This window comes from Harpia harpyja, chromosome 9, assembly GCF_026419915.1.
Source record: "Harpia harpyja isolate bHarHar1 chromosome 9, bHarHar1 primary haplotype, whole genome shotgun sequence".
NCBI classification, from domain to species: Eukaryota; Metazoa; Chordata; class Aves; order Accipitriformes; family Accipitridae; genus Harpia; species Harpia harpyja.
The window spans coordinates 43148171-43166694 of record NC_068948.1 but is presented as its reverse complement, the minus strand read 5'-3'; the positions used below and the strand labels follow the sequence as shown (position 1 = coordinate 43166694).

The 18524-nt window shown below is 46.5% G+C and overlaps 1 protein-coding gene across 4 annotated transcripts in view; it reads right to left on the bottom strand.

Annotated features, from left to right (window-relative positions):
* Positions 1–18524, bottom strand: part of PXN (paxillin) — a 46412-nt gene that overhangs the window by 6824 nt on the left and 21064 nt on the right. For 2 of the 4 annotated variants that reach the window (XM_052796604.1, XM_052796605.1), the window contains exons 2-10: positions 13516–13742; positions 12898–13013; positions 10791–10930; positions 10216–10417; positions 9561–9696; positions 4146–5198; positions 3061–3327; positions 2123–2524; positions 1418–1498 (exon numbers count right to left, since the gene is read on the bottom strand). In XM_052796604.1, coding sequence (XP_052652564.1) covers positions 1418–1498; positions 2123–2524; positions 3061–3327; positions 4146–5198; positions 9561–9696; positions 10216–10417; positions 10791–10930; positions 12898–13013; positions 13516–13742 — 2624 coding nt within the window. The remainder of the gene's footprint in view (positions 1–1417; positions 1499–2122; positions 2525–3060; positions 3328–4145; positions 5199–9560; positions 9697–10215; positions 10418–10790; positions 10931–12897; positions 13014–13515; positions 13743–18524) is intronic. The other 2 variants (XM_052796606.1, XM_052796607.1) reach the window with 2 other exon arrangements.

Below are 18524 nucleotides of genomic sequence, written 5' to 3'. Positions count from 1 at the left end.
ACCCACGAGTTTTACTTTTTTTCCGATTCTCTCCCCCATCCCACGGAGTGGGGAGGAGTGTGTGAGCAGCTGCATGGTGCTTAGTTGCCAGCTGGAGTTAAACCACAACACAGGCAAATTGCAGTAATGAAATACAGATTATTTTAGCTGACTTTGCACTTCAATAGCTCCTGTCAGGTTTAGGGACACCCAAAGAAGTCCCTCCCCGAGATGTTGGTCTGGAGCACGTTTTCTCTTACTAAGAGGATAGATTAAAACAGACATAAAATCTACACTTGTGAACAACCCATCAGCCTGCTGCCAGCACAGCCAGGGGAGTAGGGACACACTGAAGTGCTTCACAGCCTTGGCAGAACCTGCCCTTTCAGCCACAGGAGAAGCTCTATTCCCTGTCCTGCAGCTGGTTGTACTTCTAGTCAACTAGTTTACTCAATGACAAACCCTGGTTTCTACTCCTTTGTATAAAAATTCTCATGATATACATAATTTTAGTTTTTTTTTTTTTTTTTTTTTTACACACACTCCCCATCAGCCTCGTCTCGTGTGCAGCATGACTACCAACAGAGCCTAACACACAGCTTTTCCCCTCCTCTCTCCTCCCAGCCATCCCATGACTTGCAATCTCTCCTAGTCCAGCAGCACTGAGCGTCCCCCATCACACCCCAATGTCCTGAGCTTAAAACAAACGCTCCACCACACAGCAGTTATTTGCTACCAGACAGTTACAGTGAATGTCTCCAAAGCACACCATTGCAAGGATACTTCTCACAAGAGGGAGACAACAGGCCTTTGTACACAAAGCCAGGGCTTGCTGCACAGCACAGCAGGAGGAAAAGGGCTGGACCATGTCGAGAGAATCATATCCTCTCTCAAATCAGGGGCTTGAGGCCACCAGGCTGGGCAGGCACACATACCACACACAAATGATAAATACCATCTGGAGAGAAACGAGATGAGATGAATTCAACATGTAGCAAGAGCCCTTCACCCTTGCCTGCAGAGACCACACGCTCCTGCAAGCCACAGCTGACCTCCATGCAGGCACAACCACCCATGCACACTACAATTTCCTCATGGCCTGGTGATCCAGCCTTCTTGACAGCTCACAGATGAGTCCACACCTAAAAGAGGTTTGTTTCCACCTCCTGCACACAATGCCTGCTGCTTACAGGGGACACTCAGCACAGCATCCACGTAAATTCATCATGCAAAGGCCCTTCAAATTCCCGCCCTTCACCCATGAGATCTGCCATCACTCAAGTTCAGTTAGGAGCTCTACGAGCAGCAAACCATGCACTACAGGATATTGTCTACATTAATGGCACTGGGAGCTCTCAGAGCAGATATAGCAGCATCTGCAGCACACACATCGACCAGAAAAGCACACCATGCTGAGGAAACAGAAAGGAGGTCCTGCCTTCTCAGGGGCGGGGGGGCCCAGGGGTGCACGAGCAGCCAGCAGATTGGCACTGTGGACCAGGGGAGGAGCAGAGGTCACCTGAAAAGTACAACAGTTCAAGATGCAGAGGTGTTTCCTTACACACTGCCCGAGAGCTGCCTGCACACATAACATAGCACACCACTGCACTGCTCATATACGTTAAGACTTCCTACCATCCTGGAGCTACAGCCCTTCCCTGACAGGAGATGCAGAACACAGCTCTTGATCATACCATGTCCTCCCCAAAATCCACTCGCACTGTGGACACCTGTCTAAACGGGCAAACACAGGAAGGACTGCTGATTTGCTCCTTCCAGTATCGAGATGTTGCCAACTTTTACTCCCCCCACTCCAAGAGCGATTGTGGCAGGGTGAGTTGCAGCCTGTGTTTCAGAGTTACCTTCTTCATCTCAGAGGGAAATACCGACTCCCTGCTGCATAAAGTGATCATCAGGACAGACAGGAACCACACACACAGCAGCAGGTTATTGCACAGACGTGTACTTTGCAGTGCTAGACAGGCACAGCTGGGATTAGATACTGCCAATGAGTCCTCTCTCCTATGTAGGAGTTCAGTACCAGCCTTTACCTGAACATTATATCTATTGAGCTATCAAGTTGGGAGCAGTAATAGGACAGGAAAACACTGCTAAAAAAACAAACCAGAAGAGAGAAGCCTGCCTGCATCTGTGGGAAGAAAGCATCATCTTCAGTTTGACAGCCAACAGAAACTGTCTTGGTGCTAGGGGTCCAGGTCTGGGGAGAACAGGAATGCCTAGGATCTTCAGGAGGGGTGCCCACAACAGAAAGCTCATGATAATCATCATCAGAAGTTTCCCACTGGAAGGGAGGCTGGGGAGCCAAGGTGAAGGAAGAGGAGGAGACTGGACTAGGAGCTGGGGTAGATGGCACATGGGAAGGCTGAGGTGGGAGTGGGAGGAGAGGCGCAGGGCCAGAGGCATGAGAGGGAGCAGCGTTAGCAGGGACTGTCTTTGCAGCTTCTTTGGAAGGCTGGAGCGGGGGAGAGGCTGGAACAGAGACCATCCTCCTTGGGGGGAGCGGGGATTCTGGAGGAAAAACCACCTAGAAAGACACGGAGGAAGAAGAAAGGTGAATAAATCCCAAGAGGAACCAACAAGCACTTCCTGCAACAGGAAGGCTGGCTGTTACCAGTATGTTTATCTAAGGGCAAAAAGCAGCAAGAAAGAGAAGGGAACTAGAAAACATGCTTCTCTCTGCAGCTCAAGGAAGAGCACCATCTTATACCCAGAACTTCCTGCACAGGTACAGTACTAGAGAAAACAAAGCACGCCTCTATGACAGGCTTCCCAGTGTGGTTTTAAAAATAATCCCCACATGGACATTTGACATGTGATAGTAGCAGACTGCAAAACAGATACCATCACCATCACCCTCAGATCCCACTCCAATTCTTAAACATCAAAAACTAGGACTCGCAGGCTGGTTCCCTTTTCAGGCCAGACAAGGGTGAGTAGAAAGAGTTAGTTCTTCATTTCATGTTGCTTAGGCCACTCAGAAACTTAATCTGCACCTCCACACAACGCTATCTGAACAGCGGGACATGCTGGAATTTCCCAGCACATGTCCCTGCTTTCTACCTTCTCTACTTGCTGTCCACCATTGTGCTCTTCCCCCTGGGGTCTGGCAGTGATAATGACCCCCTCTGTCAGCCAGTCATCCTGGCTTTTCCGTTCTTCCTGTTCCTGTTTAGCGATGCCCAGTCTGTCCTGCAGCTCTTCAATCAAGCGATCTTGGGACTCAGTCTTGTGAAATATGGCAGGACCTAGTTTACGCCTTGGAGAGAGGTCACGATACATTGGATGCACATTCGCAGTCTCTTTTGTCCTCTTGATTAAAGATTTAATCTAAATGACAAAGGTAATAGTATCAGCAGAGAAGAGCAATGTCAGAGCAAGCCCCAAGATGCAACAGCACAAACTCAAGCCATTAGTGACAACTGTGAGCAGGAAGAGTGATGACATTTATTCCACAATGCCAAAATTCCTCTTGGCACAGCCCAGAGCAGTGACTCAGTGCAAGGAAAAACCCCGTAAGGATAATCACAACAGCCAAAAATAACTATCTAGAAAAGGAAGGGAAAGATTAATCAGCAGGAAGCCAAGATAGGAGGTGCAGCATGACCACTCCACTGAGCATTAAAGAAACCTCAGCATCACAAGGACACAGAGAGCAACCTCTCTGTGTTTGCCCTTTACAGGCATAAGACTCTTGGTCAGAGATGTCTGGTGCACAAAAGCATACTTCCAGTGCTGGAAGGAACACTAACAGCTCCAGCAGTGAGACCTAAAAAGGCTAGCAGAGCAGAGAGGCTCCCATCCCAAGTCAGGAACATCCTCCAGTGGCATGAGACAGCCCTTTTAACTTTTCAGAGGCCTCTATGGACTGAGTCTTACCCCAGTTAGGGAATAAAAGTCCATTTCACGGGGAAGTCCCTACAAACTGCCATGTTCTGTGCTGCTGACTGACATGCAGAAGAGCTCACAAGATAAAGCAGAGGATTTCAAAACTCCATGACATGCAGCTGTCAGTAACATTGCTCAGAGCTGCATGCTGTTAGTGTGGGTGAGTCCAGGCACACTCACACCACACACGAAATGTTAGTGCGCTGTGAGAACAGTCCTAGGTAGGACTCCTCCTACTCCTACATTCATTCAGTGCCTGCCTGGCCTGATGCAGATATCCTCTCAATGGGTGGTTTGGAGACGCATGGCAGATCCCATTCAGTTTTCCAAATGTTTTCAGTAGATTCTGGAGCAGCTGCAGAGCTTCTGAACTGCTCATTTTCCTGGGCTCCTCCAGCTTTGTTCATGTTAGCAGTACTTGCCTTCCTAGGAGTTCTCTCTCTGCCCTGCCTCTTCTTGACCAGATCAGGACAGCCATCTACCTTGGTTTCATGCGGTACTTCAGCTTTTAGCTCCCGTCCTTGCTCCACTACAAAGCCCAATGGGTTTTTAGTGTCTGGGAAGACATCCCACCGATCCAGGACCACAACAGAAGGTTCATACACAGGATTTAAAACACTGTCATTCTTTGCATGTACCTCTGGCACATGTGCAGACAGCTCCAGGGCCCACAGATCATCTAAAGCTGTTTCCACATTTCTGGCCTGGGAATGAAGTGCTGAATTGTCTCTCAACGCTCCCTGCTGATCCAGCTCTTTAGGTATCTGCCCCTTCCCTTGACCATTTAAAGTGTTTGAAATTGGTACACTTGAGATTTTGGGGTCAGTTCTCTGCTCCTTCTTCTCAGTCTCTTTTGCCAAATTGTCCTCTAGGCCTTGTGCCTCCACATTAGCAGATCTACACAGAAGCTCCACACTGGAAGCTGGCACAGCCTGGAAAACGTTTCTAGAAGAGTCAGGCTTTCTGCTCAGCTGAACCAGGCTTGCAGAGGTCATCTGCTCCCCACGAGTAGCAGAACCAGAAGAGACTCGTGGTGGGGGCACAGGGACCCTTTGTGGCAAACAGGGCATACGTGGAAGAGAGGCAGAATGCCCCGAAGTAGGCAGAACTACAGTGTTACTGCCTTCCTCAATGCAGAAGACTGCTGAGGGGGCAGATGTTGGCACTGCCGAGTCCCCACTGTGACTTGCAGAAGGGTGTTTGGAATGGGAAAGCACTGTTAAGCTGTGAGGAGTGTTGCTGGAGTCTGCATTTGCTGAACTGGGAACCGGTTCTAGGAAGGGTTCAGAAATCAGAGACATAGTGGAACTAGTCTGCAAAAAGGAGACAGAAGGAATAAGGAGAGAAAAAGACAGAGGTAAGGAGAAGAAAAAAAGCAAAGAATTAAGTATTATAGCAATCATGACCTCCAAATCAAAGAGCCATGTTGATCCAAAGCCTTACTTCCGAGAGTAAGGAAGGAAAATGAGATACCAAAGAGCAGAACCAGTACAACATTGTGCTGATCTTCACAGGAGATTAAGTTCTACAGCCATCGAGATCCTTTTCCTATGCCCTCCTTCTCAGTGATAGCTCATGTGTATGTGTTCACCTGCAGCTGTGATGGGGGCATGCAGCGGCCACTGGGAAGCCAGCTACAAACCTAGGAATGTCTAGACTGTGAGTAAAGGTCACGTTAACTTACTCATAGTCAGACATGTAAATTTTACATTTCAAAGATGGAAAAAAGGCAATCAATGAATAGAACAAAGCGTGACATTTTCTTCTTGATACACTAATAAAATGCTCCAGTTGCCCGAGTTCATGGCAATGAAAACAAAGCTTCAGGGCATTCACAGCAAGAACAGATGACGTGGGCTTTGTTCTATTCACATCACTAATCTCACCTTGGATGTGACACATACTGAATCTATAGAAGTCTGTCAGTCACTCCATGCCCTTGTAAGCATTGCTTAGGTGGCTAGATTAGCCTCTTCCCCTTAGGCCAATGACTCCACATTTACATTGTAATAGAATCAGTATTAATTTTCATCCAAAATACACTCTAACAAGAGCAACTGATACAGAGTTCTCTTTAGTTCTCTTTGACTTACAGGGCCTTTTGAAAACAAAAGATCATGGGTCCTCCTCTCCCCATTTTCAGTGATTCCTGGCTGAACTCTAGGAGACAAACTGGCATTCCTTCTTTTTCTTAAAAAGGGAAAATCAGAACAGTGGCTTGGACAAGTTCACACAGCAGGACAACCTAAGATCAATGCTGAGCCCTCCCAGTTTTAAAAATGTATCCACAAAGGATTTCCAAATCCAAGAGCTATCAAGACCTGCTCTGATTCTTAGTCACATTTTCCAAAGAAGCCTCAAGAAGTTAGATGCTTATGCTCTGCGGCAGCAGGGAGTGTAACTTCCTAAGCCCATGCATGGTATCTCAGTCTTTACCTACCTTTCTGGGATACTTATCGTGAACAAAAGGATAAAATTAACCAGAACATGCACAAAATCTACCAGTAGATGGAAGACACATATACCTTCAGCTGACCTAAGCTGCTACCATCCCGAAGGGTCAGGAGCTGGCACGCACACACACATTTGTGAAGTCACAACAGCAGCGCTACAGGGAGATTGCACTCAGAAAAGAGCAATAGGGGACCGCAATTCATTACAGATTGCTCCTCCCCTCGAGTAGCACAGCAAGACCCACAGTCACAGCAGATAAGAAGAGGACTAATAAGTACATTCAGCAGTTGAAATGAGGGAGCTTCCCAACATCGCCCTCCCCCTGTGTTTCGCCTAAGCTGGATGCACCTGTAAAAGTAACCTGGTTTTATACTGTGGTTCACACTTAGCTTCCAGATTTCCTAAAATGAAGTCAGTCATTTTCAAGCCAAGACTACCATTTCCCTTAAAAGCAAGTATTTCCAGCATATTAGAAACATACTAGCTCCAAAATAAGAGCAACAGTTAAACACTCAACAGTAATAGAACAGTTAAATACAAGCATCTAGCTATGCACTAAGCAGGCATCATATTACACAGAAATGGCAGAGGTTGAAAAAACAAGTGCATTAAGTAATCTCAGTGGCTGCTGACTGATGAGCTAGATTACCAAAATCAAATGGATTCTGTAAGCAAAAAGAATGAGCAACTCATTAAAGCAAGCAAAAGATGATAGAGTAATGTATCAGCCTGTAATAGCACCTTTTACTCTGGGTTATGAGGGAAATTAAACATGGGTGCCTCCACTCCTCCCATCCCCACCTACTGCAACTTCTAGCTGTACCAATTACCAACTCCAACTAATTACACATCATACTTAGTTTTTCTGTTCAATTTCTTGCAACCGCACATAGGTCTGGTACTTGAACAATAGCCTTTCATCTTTTACCTTTGCAAAGACTCCACTTCTCTCCCTTACATCCTGCCACTGGTAGACTAGAAATACATTTTTAGACAAGCTAACACCACTAGTTGGCATAAACAGAGGTGGTAAAAACAAACAAAAAAGACTGAAGGGAAAATGAAGCAACTCAGAGGACAGGAAAAAGGAAAGTAACTTTTAAAAACAGTCAATGACAATACTAACAAAAGGTAAATGATCACAGAAACAATGTTCTTTGTGCTTCAGGAAGAATGTTTAGACACAGATGAGCTCAATGCATCACAAAAATACTAATGGTGTGTTTATAAAGCCCAAATCTTAAAATCTTGCTGCATTTCAGTTTGCTCTCAGAGCTCAACCAGAAACTAAGCCAGGAAGGCAGGCAGTATTACAGAAAGCAGCTCATCTCTGTCATGCAGGTTTTATTGGAGTTGCACAAAGATTCTTAGGCCTTTTCTCAAGACTCCAAAGCATTTGAACACCCACACTGCGAAATGCCCTCTCCTTGCATCTTGCAAGGAAAACCTGTGCTGGGCAAGGTCATTCTCAGTTGCCAGGACCTCACCTAGGAGCAAAGGCTGGTGGCAGCAATCACACCTTGAGCTTGTTTTCTGCGCCCTGATAAAAGCAGCAGGGACACAAGGCCACAGCACTCAAGCTCCCACAGCACATGGAAGGAGCAAGGAGCAGGTGGGAACTCCCTCTAGCTTCACAACAGTGCAGTTTTTCAACCAGACCGAACAGACAGTTGTGGATATTCTGCACTCTACCCTAGGACTTAATATGGAGGAAAAAAGGCAACGCTAAGGTGTCAATATTTGCAATTGACTAAATACACACTACAGTAAGCCTAGCGAAAACAGTGAGTAACACCTAGATTCTCAGAAAATGAAGTACATGTGCCAGAAATGGCAGACTGAATTGAATTCCAGCAAGTGCAAGGCAAGTGAAGTGACCCAGAGCGTGCACGCTCACTGCTGGGTTCTGAACCCACGCACTTGGTGAAAACGCCAGGTATTGTAATGACCTCCGTGAAACCCACAGCACACATCAAAAGCACTCACGTGTATAGTGGCACAGAGAGAACAACAAACAGCAAAGCTGTCATTTAATGTCCTGTCTACCTCTCCTCACAAAACATTCCTCAGCTCTGGTTGCCCCACCTAAAGTCATGGTAGGAGGAGATGGAGTTCAGCACAGACAAGAAACATCAAGCATCAGCAGAATCTTCCACATAAGGAAAAAAACAGAGAGTTAGGCACTTTCTTAGGATTAGAAAGCAGACTTGCACGTGTATGTAAGAAAGGCAAACCCAACACTGACAAAAAGAATATATTAGATATTTGCTTTCTCTGCCTCCCTCAGAACAAATTCAAGTGAATAGTTCAGTAAGGCTATAAGCAAAGCAGCTGAAAAGTAGAAAGTAAGAAGAGAAAATATTTTTCATTTTGCTATGATTATGAGTAAATGAAGTCTCATGAAAATATGCTCCACAGTTAACCATCTAGTGCAAGAATGATAACATACCTATATGAATAAAGAACAAGTTATCCAAGTACATATGCCAAGTGCTTCACATATCAAGATGACCATGGGCAAGTTACTCCTGAGCTTATCCTATTATGGGATTTTTATGTGCTGCTTGTGACTGAAGTAGCAGTTCTTTTCCAATACAGTAGTTTGATTTCCAAACAAGATTCTGAATAGTATTTGCCATCCTCTGCCCCCACAAGAAGCTCAGACTTTAATCCCATTTTGAGGTGAATAAGAGATACTGTTTTAAGATGGAAACCTTTGAAGTCTCCAGATGTCTGATGCAAAGGCTTCAGTGCTCACATTACATGCCTGGAAGATCCTCCTCAGGGAAAGCACATCAGGGTAAAAATACACTCCAAAGAGGAGGGTCATCCCACAGAACAGAAGAGTCTGGTCTCTGTCAGTAAGCAGACTGGTGTCCCATGCTCCCCTAACTTCTTGTTAAGTCATAGCACAGCAAAATAATTCACCCTGTACTGAGCAGTAACTAAGCTCATTATGTTTGGCAAACAAACTGCAGAACCAAAGGAAAAACAGACCCTAGAACTGCCCTACCCTGCCAGTGACGAGAATTTATAGCAGTCGAGAACACCTACAGCAGCACTCAGAAAGCACAAATACCACCACAGGAAGTTTCTCAGAACAAGTTTGAGAGGTGAAGAGGGCATTCTGGAGACCAAAGTCACTAGATGTGGCTAACGGGCAAAAGAGTCTGGGGGTGGGGAGAGACAAGATGAAGTATTAAGTTGTCATGATAGGGTACCTTAAAGTCAGAGAGAGATGCCATCAGCTCATCCAGTTCTCGTGTAGCTGAAGAAGCAGATATACGGGTCTGCTGCTGACTGGCGGTGACCCGTTGAGGGCTGCTCACCTCACCTTGGCTCACAGTGATTGCAGGGCTGACCAAAAAAAAAAAAAAAAAAAAAAAAAAAAAAGCGTTTAAGCCTGGGAGAGCACTCCTAGACTGAAAGTCCCATTGTGCCCCCAAGCAAGCACAGCATCACAAATTTCATCAGCGCTGCCCACCCTGGCCAGCCCTCCCCCAGACCCAGCTTTCACAACACACACAGACCCTGTCTCTCTGCCAAGTCTAACACGAGTGTGTACAGACACACCCCCTATCCATTAAGAAATGGACGATGACGAAACATTCATTTTGTCAGACAGTAGGTATTTGTGATCAGCTATAAATCCGAGTTTGAACAATCCACCTCTTGCAACATGACTTAGGTATTTTTTCATCCAGGAGTAGATAAAAGAGCACCAGCATCTTCATGCAGCTGCTTGATTTCTGACCCTTGAGACAAAGCCCACCTACTGTCACTCCCCTGCAGCATCTGCCCCTACACTACAATCACTATTCCCACAAGACCCTGTCCCACCCCACCCAAGCCAGCAACCACCAGAACACTACTCACACTGGACTTGGCACAGAGCTCTCCAGCTCATCCAGCAGGCTCTCCACACTGGGGCGCACATCTTCAATCCCACGTGCACCATTTCGCTTTGGCTTTTCTTTTGTAGGGGGTGCAGCCTTCCCTCCCACAGAGCTGCTGCTCTCTGGGATGACATAGTGAGGTCCAGTCACGCTGGGCAGTGATGGGCTTCTGCTGGCTTCATCTTAAGAAAGGGGAGCAGAAAAAAGCCATTCAGACCCCTAGGTCCATACATACATGTTAATCACAGGCAAGAGCAACAAATTGCCCAGAAATGTTGTGGAACATACATCTTTGAGGATATTCAAAACTTAACAGCCCAAGGGCCTGAGCAACCTCATGTAACTTTGAAACTTTAGTTAGAGCCAATTTTGAAGTTGGCCTTGCTTTGAGCAGGGTGCTGCACCACAGACCTCAACAGATCCCACCCACACTAAATGAATCTTTGATCAGGGGCTGGAGGGTTCTCCCTCAGTAAGGATGTTGGAAGGAGAAATCAGGCTACTATTTTGAGAATCAAACTATCCACTCATACCAAATGTCTTGCTATTCCTCACCTGCTGGAAAGCCACTAGCAGGATTATGTTGAACAGCATTCAGTTCCAGAAGAAGTCTGTCCAGTTCTGAGAGGTTGCTGCCCAGAGAGGAGCTGGTCATTGTGGGAGATGGTTCTGCAGACTTCTGCTTGTTCGGGAAACTAAAGATAAAAGGGAAGCGTGAAAATTCTATGTCAAGATACAGCAGAAGGATGGAGGAAAACTTACATTAGGTTCACAAAGTTTACACATGTACTGTATTCTTTTCAAGCTAATGCTTTCAGCTCTGGGGGAAAGAAGATGTGTGCTTTGTGAAATGACTACAACACAGCCACTGCTTAGCCACATCTTCAGTTATCAGTTATGAAGAAATAGCACTGATGGACAGGGCCTCAGATTTTAGGACTGTGTGCTGCACAGCCCTGTAGGAAAGAGTTAACTGTATGCAGATCCAAGACACACAGAACAGCAGCAGAACCATTAGCTCGCATACAGGAAAATGACTTGTTTCTGCTGACATCACACCAAGCAGCAAAAACCTTCCCCCTGAAGCAAGGGAATGCAGGGCTAGCACAGACTGGAGAAAGAGGCAAAGTATCAACAAAAAGCTATCAACAAAAAGTCAAAAGCAGCAGGTTATGTGGTAGCCTCTTGCAGCACTCAAGGTCTCTTTTCAAGTCCTCAAACGTTTAATTTGGGGAACTCTAATCCATTTATAAGAAAGTAATTTGAAACTATTTTCTACTGTGTTAAATATACAAGCCTTGAAAGAAGTTTACCTGTGCACAAGTGTGTATAAAACACTGGCTGTAATTATTGCTTATCCTATATGGGCGATCCCATTTACCACACACAACTGCAAACTATTTCATCAAAGCAAAACTTAGCACCAATGCAGTGATTTTTGTAGTAATTACACTGTAATAACAGTCTTCCCATCATCAATGGCAGGGAAATTATTTTCTCCTAGTTTTACAAATGAAGAAATAATTTCTAATGCTCTAGAGATTCTTATTTTATCACAAAAATACTTTCCAAATCCAAAATGGGAACTTCTGTCTTGTGCACGCTACCACTTTACGCTCAGAAAGTTAATATGTAACAGGCTTCAGGACTCTGACACCTGTAACACCAGTGACAATTATGAAATTCTGTAAGGGCAGTTATCTTTCTCTTCAGACTTAAAAAAAAAAAAAAAAAATTCCACAAACACAATCTGTGGAGGGCATACTTCATCCCAACCCAAGCACACAAGCTACAATTCACACCAGAACCAAGCCCTGCCAGATCCTTGTACAGGAGGACTTATGGCTGCAATTACCTCCATTTTGTAGCAATTGCATGCGGCCATCTGAAAAAATTGCAGTTACTACCTCCATTGGGCCATCTCTGAATATGCCTGCCTCCACCCAGTATTAGTTCTGGTTGAAAGCAACTTCCTGCTTAGCAGAAAGAGCTAGGCATGGTTAGAACACAACACCAGAGAAACACCAGTCTCCACACTGTAAAAAGGTACCCAGGACAGAGCACACTGTAGCAGGCCATCAAAGATGAAGTTCTGACAGCCTCTTCCTTACTCATCCCCACGTTGGCAGAAAGGTCTGTCCTACCGTACAGGCTACTCCTCCAACCTCTCAGTGTAAGAGCAGCTGCCTTTGCAAGTATAAACCAGTTACCTATCTATCATCTACCGAGATGAACGTTTTAAGAAGTTCGAATTCACTTGAAAATTCACGTCACCGCACATCCTGCTAGGCTACTGGTTACTGAGTTCCCCAGGATAACTGACCCAAAGGCCACCCATCTCCTAAAGAACTTTTGTGCTGCTTAACAGAGGGATGGATTTGTCACTTGTCTCTGGATCATATCCTTCACAACACAATCCAGATCCTGTTCTGTCTGATGGATCCTTAACCTCTTCTGCAGCTGAGCAAACCAAAGGGCCAGGTCAATGTTTGAAATGAGTGTGAAAGTTACAGTGGCCTCTTACAAAAGAGGTAATCAAAACCCACACAAGGCAACATAACATATACAGGGAGCAGTGTTTGTTTCCACTTACAGAAGGCAGCTTGAGCCACAGCAGGCTCAAGTTTTAAGTCAGGCTTATCTCTTAACAGGGACAAGATACCTGTAGACGTGTTCCTCTTCACTGGCACGTGGAGAAGGAGAGCTGAGCCCGTCTCTAGGAATGGAGGCACTGGAGCTTTTGGCACTAGAGCTGTATATAGGAGACTGGGACTGAGGCTGCGGAAATGAGATTTGCATTGGAAACAGAAAATACAAAGCAAATATGTACACTATTGCATTGCAATCCCGCACATGGTTAGGGCAGAACAAAGGCCAGCAGAAAAAAAAAAAATCTCCTATATAGCCTAGCCACCCTCTATCAGATGAACTACACCAGGAACAACTGTTCTCCACTTGCTTCAGATTTGCCTATGAGTCGCAGATCTGTGCTGGAAACCCCCAGTCTGCTTTCCACAAGCTACAAAATAGATGACTAACACTAATCTCATCACACTACCATTTTGTCGGAATAATGACCATGGGTTTCAAAATTTTTTTTGCCATTTTCTCCAACCAGTTAGTTCTATTAAAAACCCACACCTCCCCCCACTTCCGCACTCTGTTTGTAGTCAAACTTATCCTCACTTCTTGCTATTCCCTCCTCTCATCTACTTCCTTGAGAGATACTGCACCAACAAAACCAGCATGCACCCTCCCCAATCTGCACACATTCACTTACTTGCTGGTGGACGTATCTGGATACGTTGGGTTGCCACTGGTCTAAGGGGTCAATCACAGTGCCATTCAGGGCCTCATTGGAAGGTGGTGGGGGCACTGGAGGTGGCACAGCAATCTCCTGGTATGTGTGGTTTCCAGTTGGATAGGAGTAAGGCGTCTCCTCTGTTAGAAACACCGGTCGTTTGGAGATATGTGAGGTGGTGGATTCCAGGTCTGCCAGTAAGGCGTCTGCAGGAAAGCAAAAAAAAAAAAGAAAAAAAGAAAAAAACCCAAAATGGTAAAATCCTGGACTACTGCTTTTTCATCTCATTCAGGGTATCTGTGTCAGAAGGTTATTGGGAAGACTTTTCATTTATGGTGATCTACTAAATGCCCTGAAAAACGTTACTGCAGCCCAGGGCTGAACGGGTTAATCAAACTTCTGGTACAAAGAAAACACCAAGAGGTAACAAAGCAGCCAGAAAAACTGTGTCAGTCTCAGATTTTTGACTTAACTAGAAAACCGCCCAACAACAGGGACCCGTAGCCTCACTGCACCCTGCAGAAGAGCAACCCAGGAGATCCGACTCAGAACAGGATATTGACAAAGACTAATTACAGGCCCCACATCATCACAGAGTCATTTACTGTGGCCGCAGGCACTGCTTTCTGCAGGAAACAAGATCTCGGGAGGGGTTTTCTCCAGAGTCTAAGGTAGTGGAAGAAGCATGAAACTTTCAAATTAGTCCATCGGTGCAGCAGGAGTATGTGTTTCAGTTTTGTTAACAAAAATCCACCCCTCAGTACATCACACAAACAGTTAACTAGTTTCCAGAAGCTGCCAGGTAAACGCCATTTCTTGTCCTGGAAACAATTCTCAACTTGCTGGGTGGAGACTGCTCACAAATTCCTGAAGAGAAGAATAACTTCCCCCAGCTAGAAACATCATCACTCATGCCAGGCTGAGGAACCCACGTCACACAGTTAGCACCTCTCAGATATCTTAAAGCAGGAAAAATGCTCTCCCTTAGAGACGGGGCATGAAAAGGCTTTCCCACCATTCTCCCTGCAAACTATCCTCTGCCCATTCTCAACCCTGCACTCCTCTGCAGTGACTCACAGGCAAATCCTGACTTGTTGGACCTTCTGTCCTGTGAACCCACCCTGCAGAGCCCACTGCAGTCCCTGGTGAAGGAAACTCCAGCAAGCGACTGCAGGTCTGCACTGTACTCACTTTCTAAAGAAAGCCTCGCTGGCCGGGTGCCCAGCTTTCCACTGGGGCAGCAAGCTCTAGTGCACACCTCTTTAAGGCTATTAGAGAGGAACTGGTTCGCTAGGGACATCAGCACTCTCCATTACAAGAGCATCAGGACATACCTGGCAGGTCCCTTTGGAGATGTGGAATTCAGCCAGACAACAGTAATGCAACTTCAGCAGAATTAGAGAGGAGGCTCTCAGAAAGCCCCTGGATCTCCCTCCCCTCTGTGCAGACCCAACTGTCTTCAGGCACTCTCAGCAGGATTTGTCTTTCTCCTCCTGCACACAGCAGGTACTTGATACTCAGGTTTGGGGTGTGAGGGCTCAGCCTGAGCACAGCCCTCCTGCAGTATCCTCCACCAGGGTCACAAGGAGCTGAAGTTATCAGGTGGCACCAGAATACGAACTGAGCAACTGCTCACCCTAATGGCTGCCTACCGGCTCTAAGAGGGCAGGCACCTGCCAGCTCAAAGCCACTTCCTGAGCAGAGCAGACCACATCAGCCAATGCACTTAGCAACCCTTCAAGAAAATATATTAAAGGGTCAAATGGAGGACAGTATTATTGCATTACAAGACGAAGAAGGTGCTGCTTTTATATTCATGCTCTTCCACAAACTAAAGCATCACAAAAGGAAAAAAAAAAAAAAAAGCAGTCCTGCCCTCAGAGAACAGAATACAGCCATTAGCATATTAAATACTGCATTAAATTAACTCTATACACCTTTCATTTAGTCAAAAAGATGCTCCAAATCATTTAAGCCACAGGCATCTTCCTAGAGGGGCCAAAATACCCCAGAAGCAGATTCTCCGAAGGGATACAAGCTTTCTGCAGCTGGGGAAAAATGAACTTAATCTTCTTTTTAAGCAAAAGAACAGCTGGTGGATTCCAGAGCGAAAGGCACATACCTCAAGGGAACTGCTGAAGAGCTACAATTCCTCCAACCAGGCAAGTCCTATGACTGGAGGATTCGCGCACACAACCTCCAAGAGAAGTGCTATCCGAGAAGGTGTGGTTTTTGCTTCTCCCCACCAATGACAAAGGCAAATCAAACTCCACCAGGAAGTGAAAATCCCACGAGGGTGTTGGGCTCCTCCAGCCCTGCAGAGGGGACCCAAACCATTTTTCCACCCTCCACCCCCAGCCCTCACTGCAGGACAGGCAGCTGTAACCATCTCGCCACAAAATTCGCCTCCTCGGCTCAGCACTCTGCTGAATGAACCATCGGACAGAAACCCACTGCTTTTTACTAACGGCACAGAAGTGAGTTCGGGTAGATTTACTGGTTTACAAGTCTGCAGAAGAAGAGGGGTCTGGAAATACCAGGAGCACTCTGCCCCCAGGTTGTGAAGGAGTTAAGGAGAAGACATTACAGTTTAATGATTAACTTCCCCCATACCCTCCCCCTTCCTGACTTGAGCAAACAAGGCAGAGCTGAGGAACGGGAAGCGGAGGGAGGAGAAAAGGCTGGAGAGGAATCACTCGCTTGCTCAAACTGCACTTCAACTTTACAACTGATATCGAAGCAGCTGCACGAAGGCAGCACCCCACCCGGCGGGACACGAAAGGGAGCAAGCCAGGAGCAGGACAGGCGCTCACACACTGTTGTACGGGGGGCAAAGGACCCCTCCTTGTGCTTGCTCACCCCCATGTTCTGCAAACCCAGGGTCCACCCTTCCTCACGCCCCAGTCGCTCCCTCCAAGCTCACAACCACGACAGAGGGAAGGTCTTTCCCATTTGCGTCCATCTCCCTTGCTGCTTCCAGCCGCATAAACTGTTCTCCAATCCAATCCCATCAGCAACCACAGTTCCTTGAAGTTTTGCTGGACCCGTTCAAAGTGTCCGACAAGGGCTGCAGAACTGCCCCGAGGAGGGCAGGGCGAGAGCAGTGGTGGCACAGTGCCCACCCAAGGTCCACCCCACCTTGCAGGGCTTCACCCTGCGAGAGGGACATGGCTCTGCAACCCGCGGGCACAGGCTGCAAATCGTTCTCTTGAAGGTCATCCTAAAGAGTTTTGCAGTCCAGAGACCAACTCGAGGCAATTATTCAAAACCCAACCAAGGGGATTAACATTTTGTTTTCCATGCAACACCTCATCCCAAGAGGTCCCAAAGCACTGTGCGTCCGTTTAGCATTTGCGCAACTTTTTAACACTACCAGAAGACAATGTGAGATAAGAGATGGGGCGAAAAGAAGGGAGATGTATTAATGGAAAAAAGATGCATCGCTCGCTCTTTCTTTCGCAGAAGGGACCAGACAGCTGTAACCTGATGAACTGCAACAAAGATGCTGCGCCTTGTGCAGCACTACACGTCACACTACAGGATTGAGTTCACTGCGGTGACTGCTCCTTAAATAGACTATTAAATACTTAAATAGAAATATTAAAGGTTCGATCGATTTATTGGGTAATGAAGTGTTCCTTCCCAAGGCAACTCCGGAGGGACAGTGCTGCAGGAGGTGTAAATCAGCCAGTTCGTCCCTCCCAAGCCGTAGGAAGCAGTTGACTGATCATCCTAATGCACTGACGCAGACCAGTTCACACAACCACCAGCCATCGGAGGGCACCACTACATCCTTACATGGACAGAAAGATGAAACCCGACAGCAATGGCTAACTTGGCAGTAACTTCACCTCACTTGTTCATCCCCGCAGAGCCGGGAACCTGTCCCTATTTTAGGCACACAGAAACTTTCTGCCGGTGCCACGTGTGCTGCACCTCCCCATGGAGACGTGCATCTTCACACCAGCACACACTGCAGCATCTTGGGCGCTATTGCCCAGTAATCTGGGAACAACCACGCACACTGACCTTGCCAGTTTTACCACTGCTCCAAATACTCTTGAAAATACTACAGACACAGCTCTAGGAGGCAGAATCTCCCCAGGTTAAAAGACCAGAGATTAATTTATCTCTACAGGATAGATTTAACCATTTTGTAGCAATAAAATAACACAGACAGGGTTATACTAGATCTTCAAGCCATTGGTCCTCCACAGGATCACCCCTCCTTCCACTCTCACCTCTACAAGAAGCTAGTAACACAACCCACAGACAAAACGTCAACTCACAGACACATGGACGGAGTGGAACCACACAGTCCAGTTTCCAAAGACTCAGTAGGGCTCAGCCTACCCACAGGCATGGGCTGTGCATACAGAAATTTGTATTTTCTAGTCTATTAACAGCGCACTGCTCAGTGGGGTGTGGAAGACTGAGGGATACTTGCTAAGACACCACCAACCCAGACACTGCTGCCTGTCATCACTATGCTGGTGCAGTCACACAGCTGATAAAACCCTAACTCACTGTCTGCTGTAGCACAGTGCATCCCAACGTGTGCATGCCTGGGTACTCCACAGGCTCTGGTAACTTGGCCAAGCACCTGGTAAAGCTGCATGCAAACATGAGACAGAGGCACAGAAGGACAGAGTCCTTCTCCCTCCACTGGGCAACGCAAAAATTACATGCTCAATTGAAACCACACTCAGGACAGAGGGCTACTCAAACCACATCCTCCCCAGTACGGGAGGACATTTGTGTTCCCATTCAAGTGTTTTGTCTACACAGATTTTCCTGTGGAGGAGGGACAGTTAAAGAATCATATCATGTTTGATACCTTTACTGCTATAAAGCACTCCAAGACATCTGGAGGTCCAGGTGCATTAGTTTGTCCCTCTCTCCCTTCCCTTCCTTTTGCCAAAAATCATTATTAACTATGAGGTCCTTGGGATCCTGGTCTTCAAATCCCACACACAGCTCTGCATATA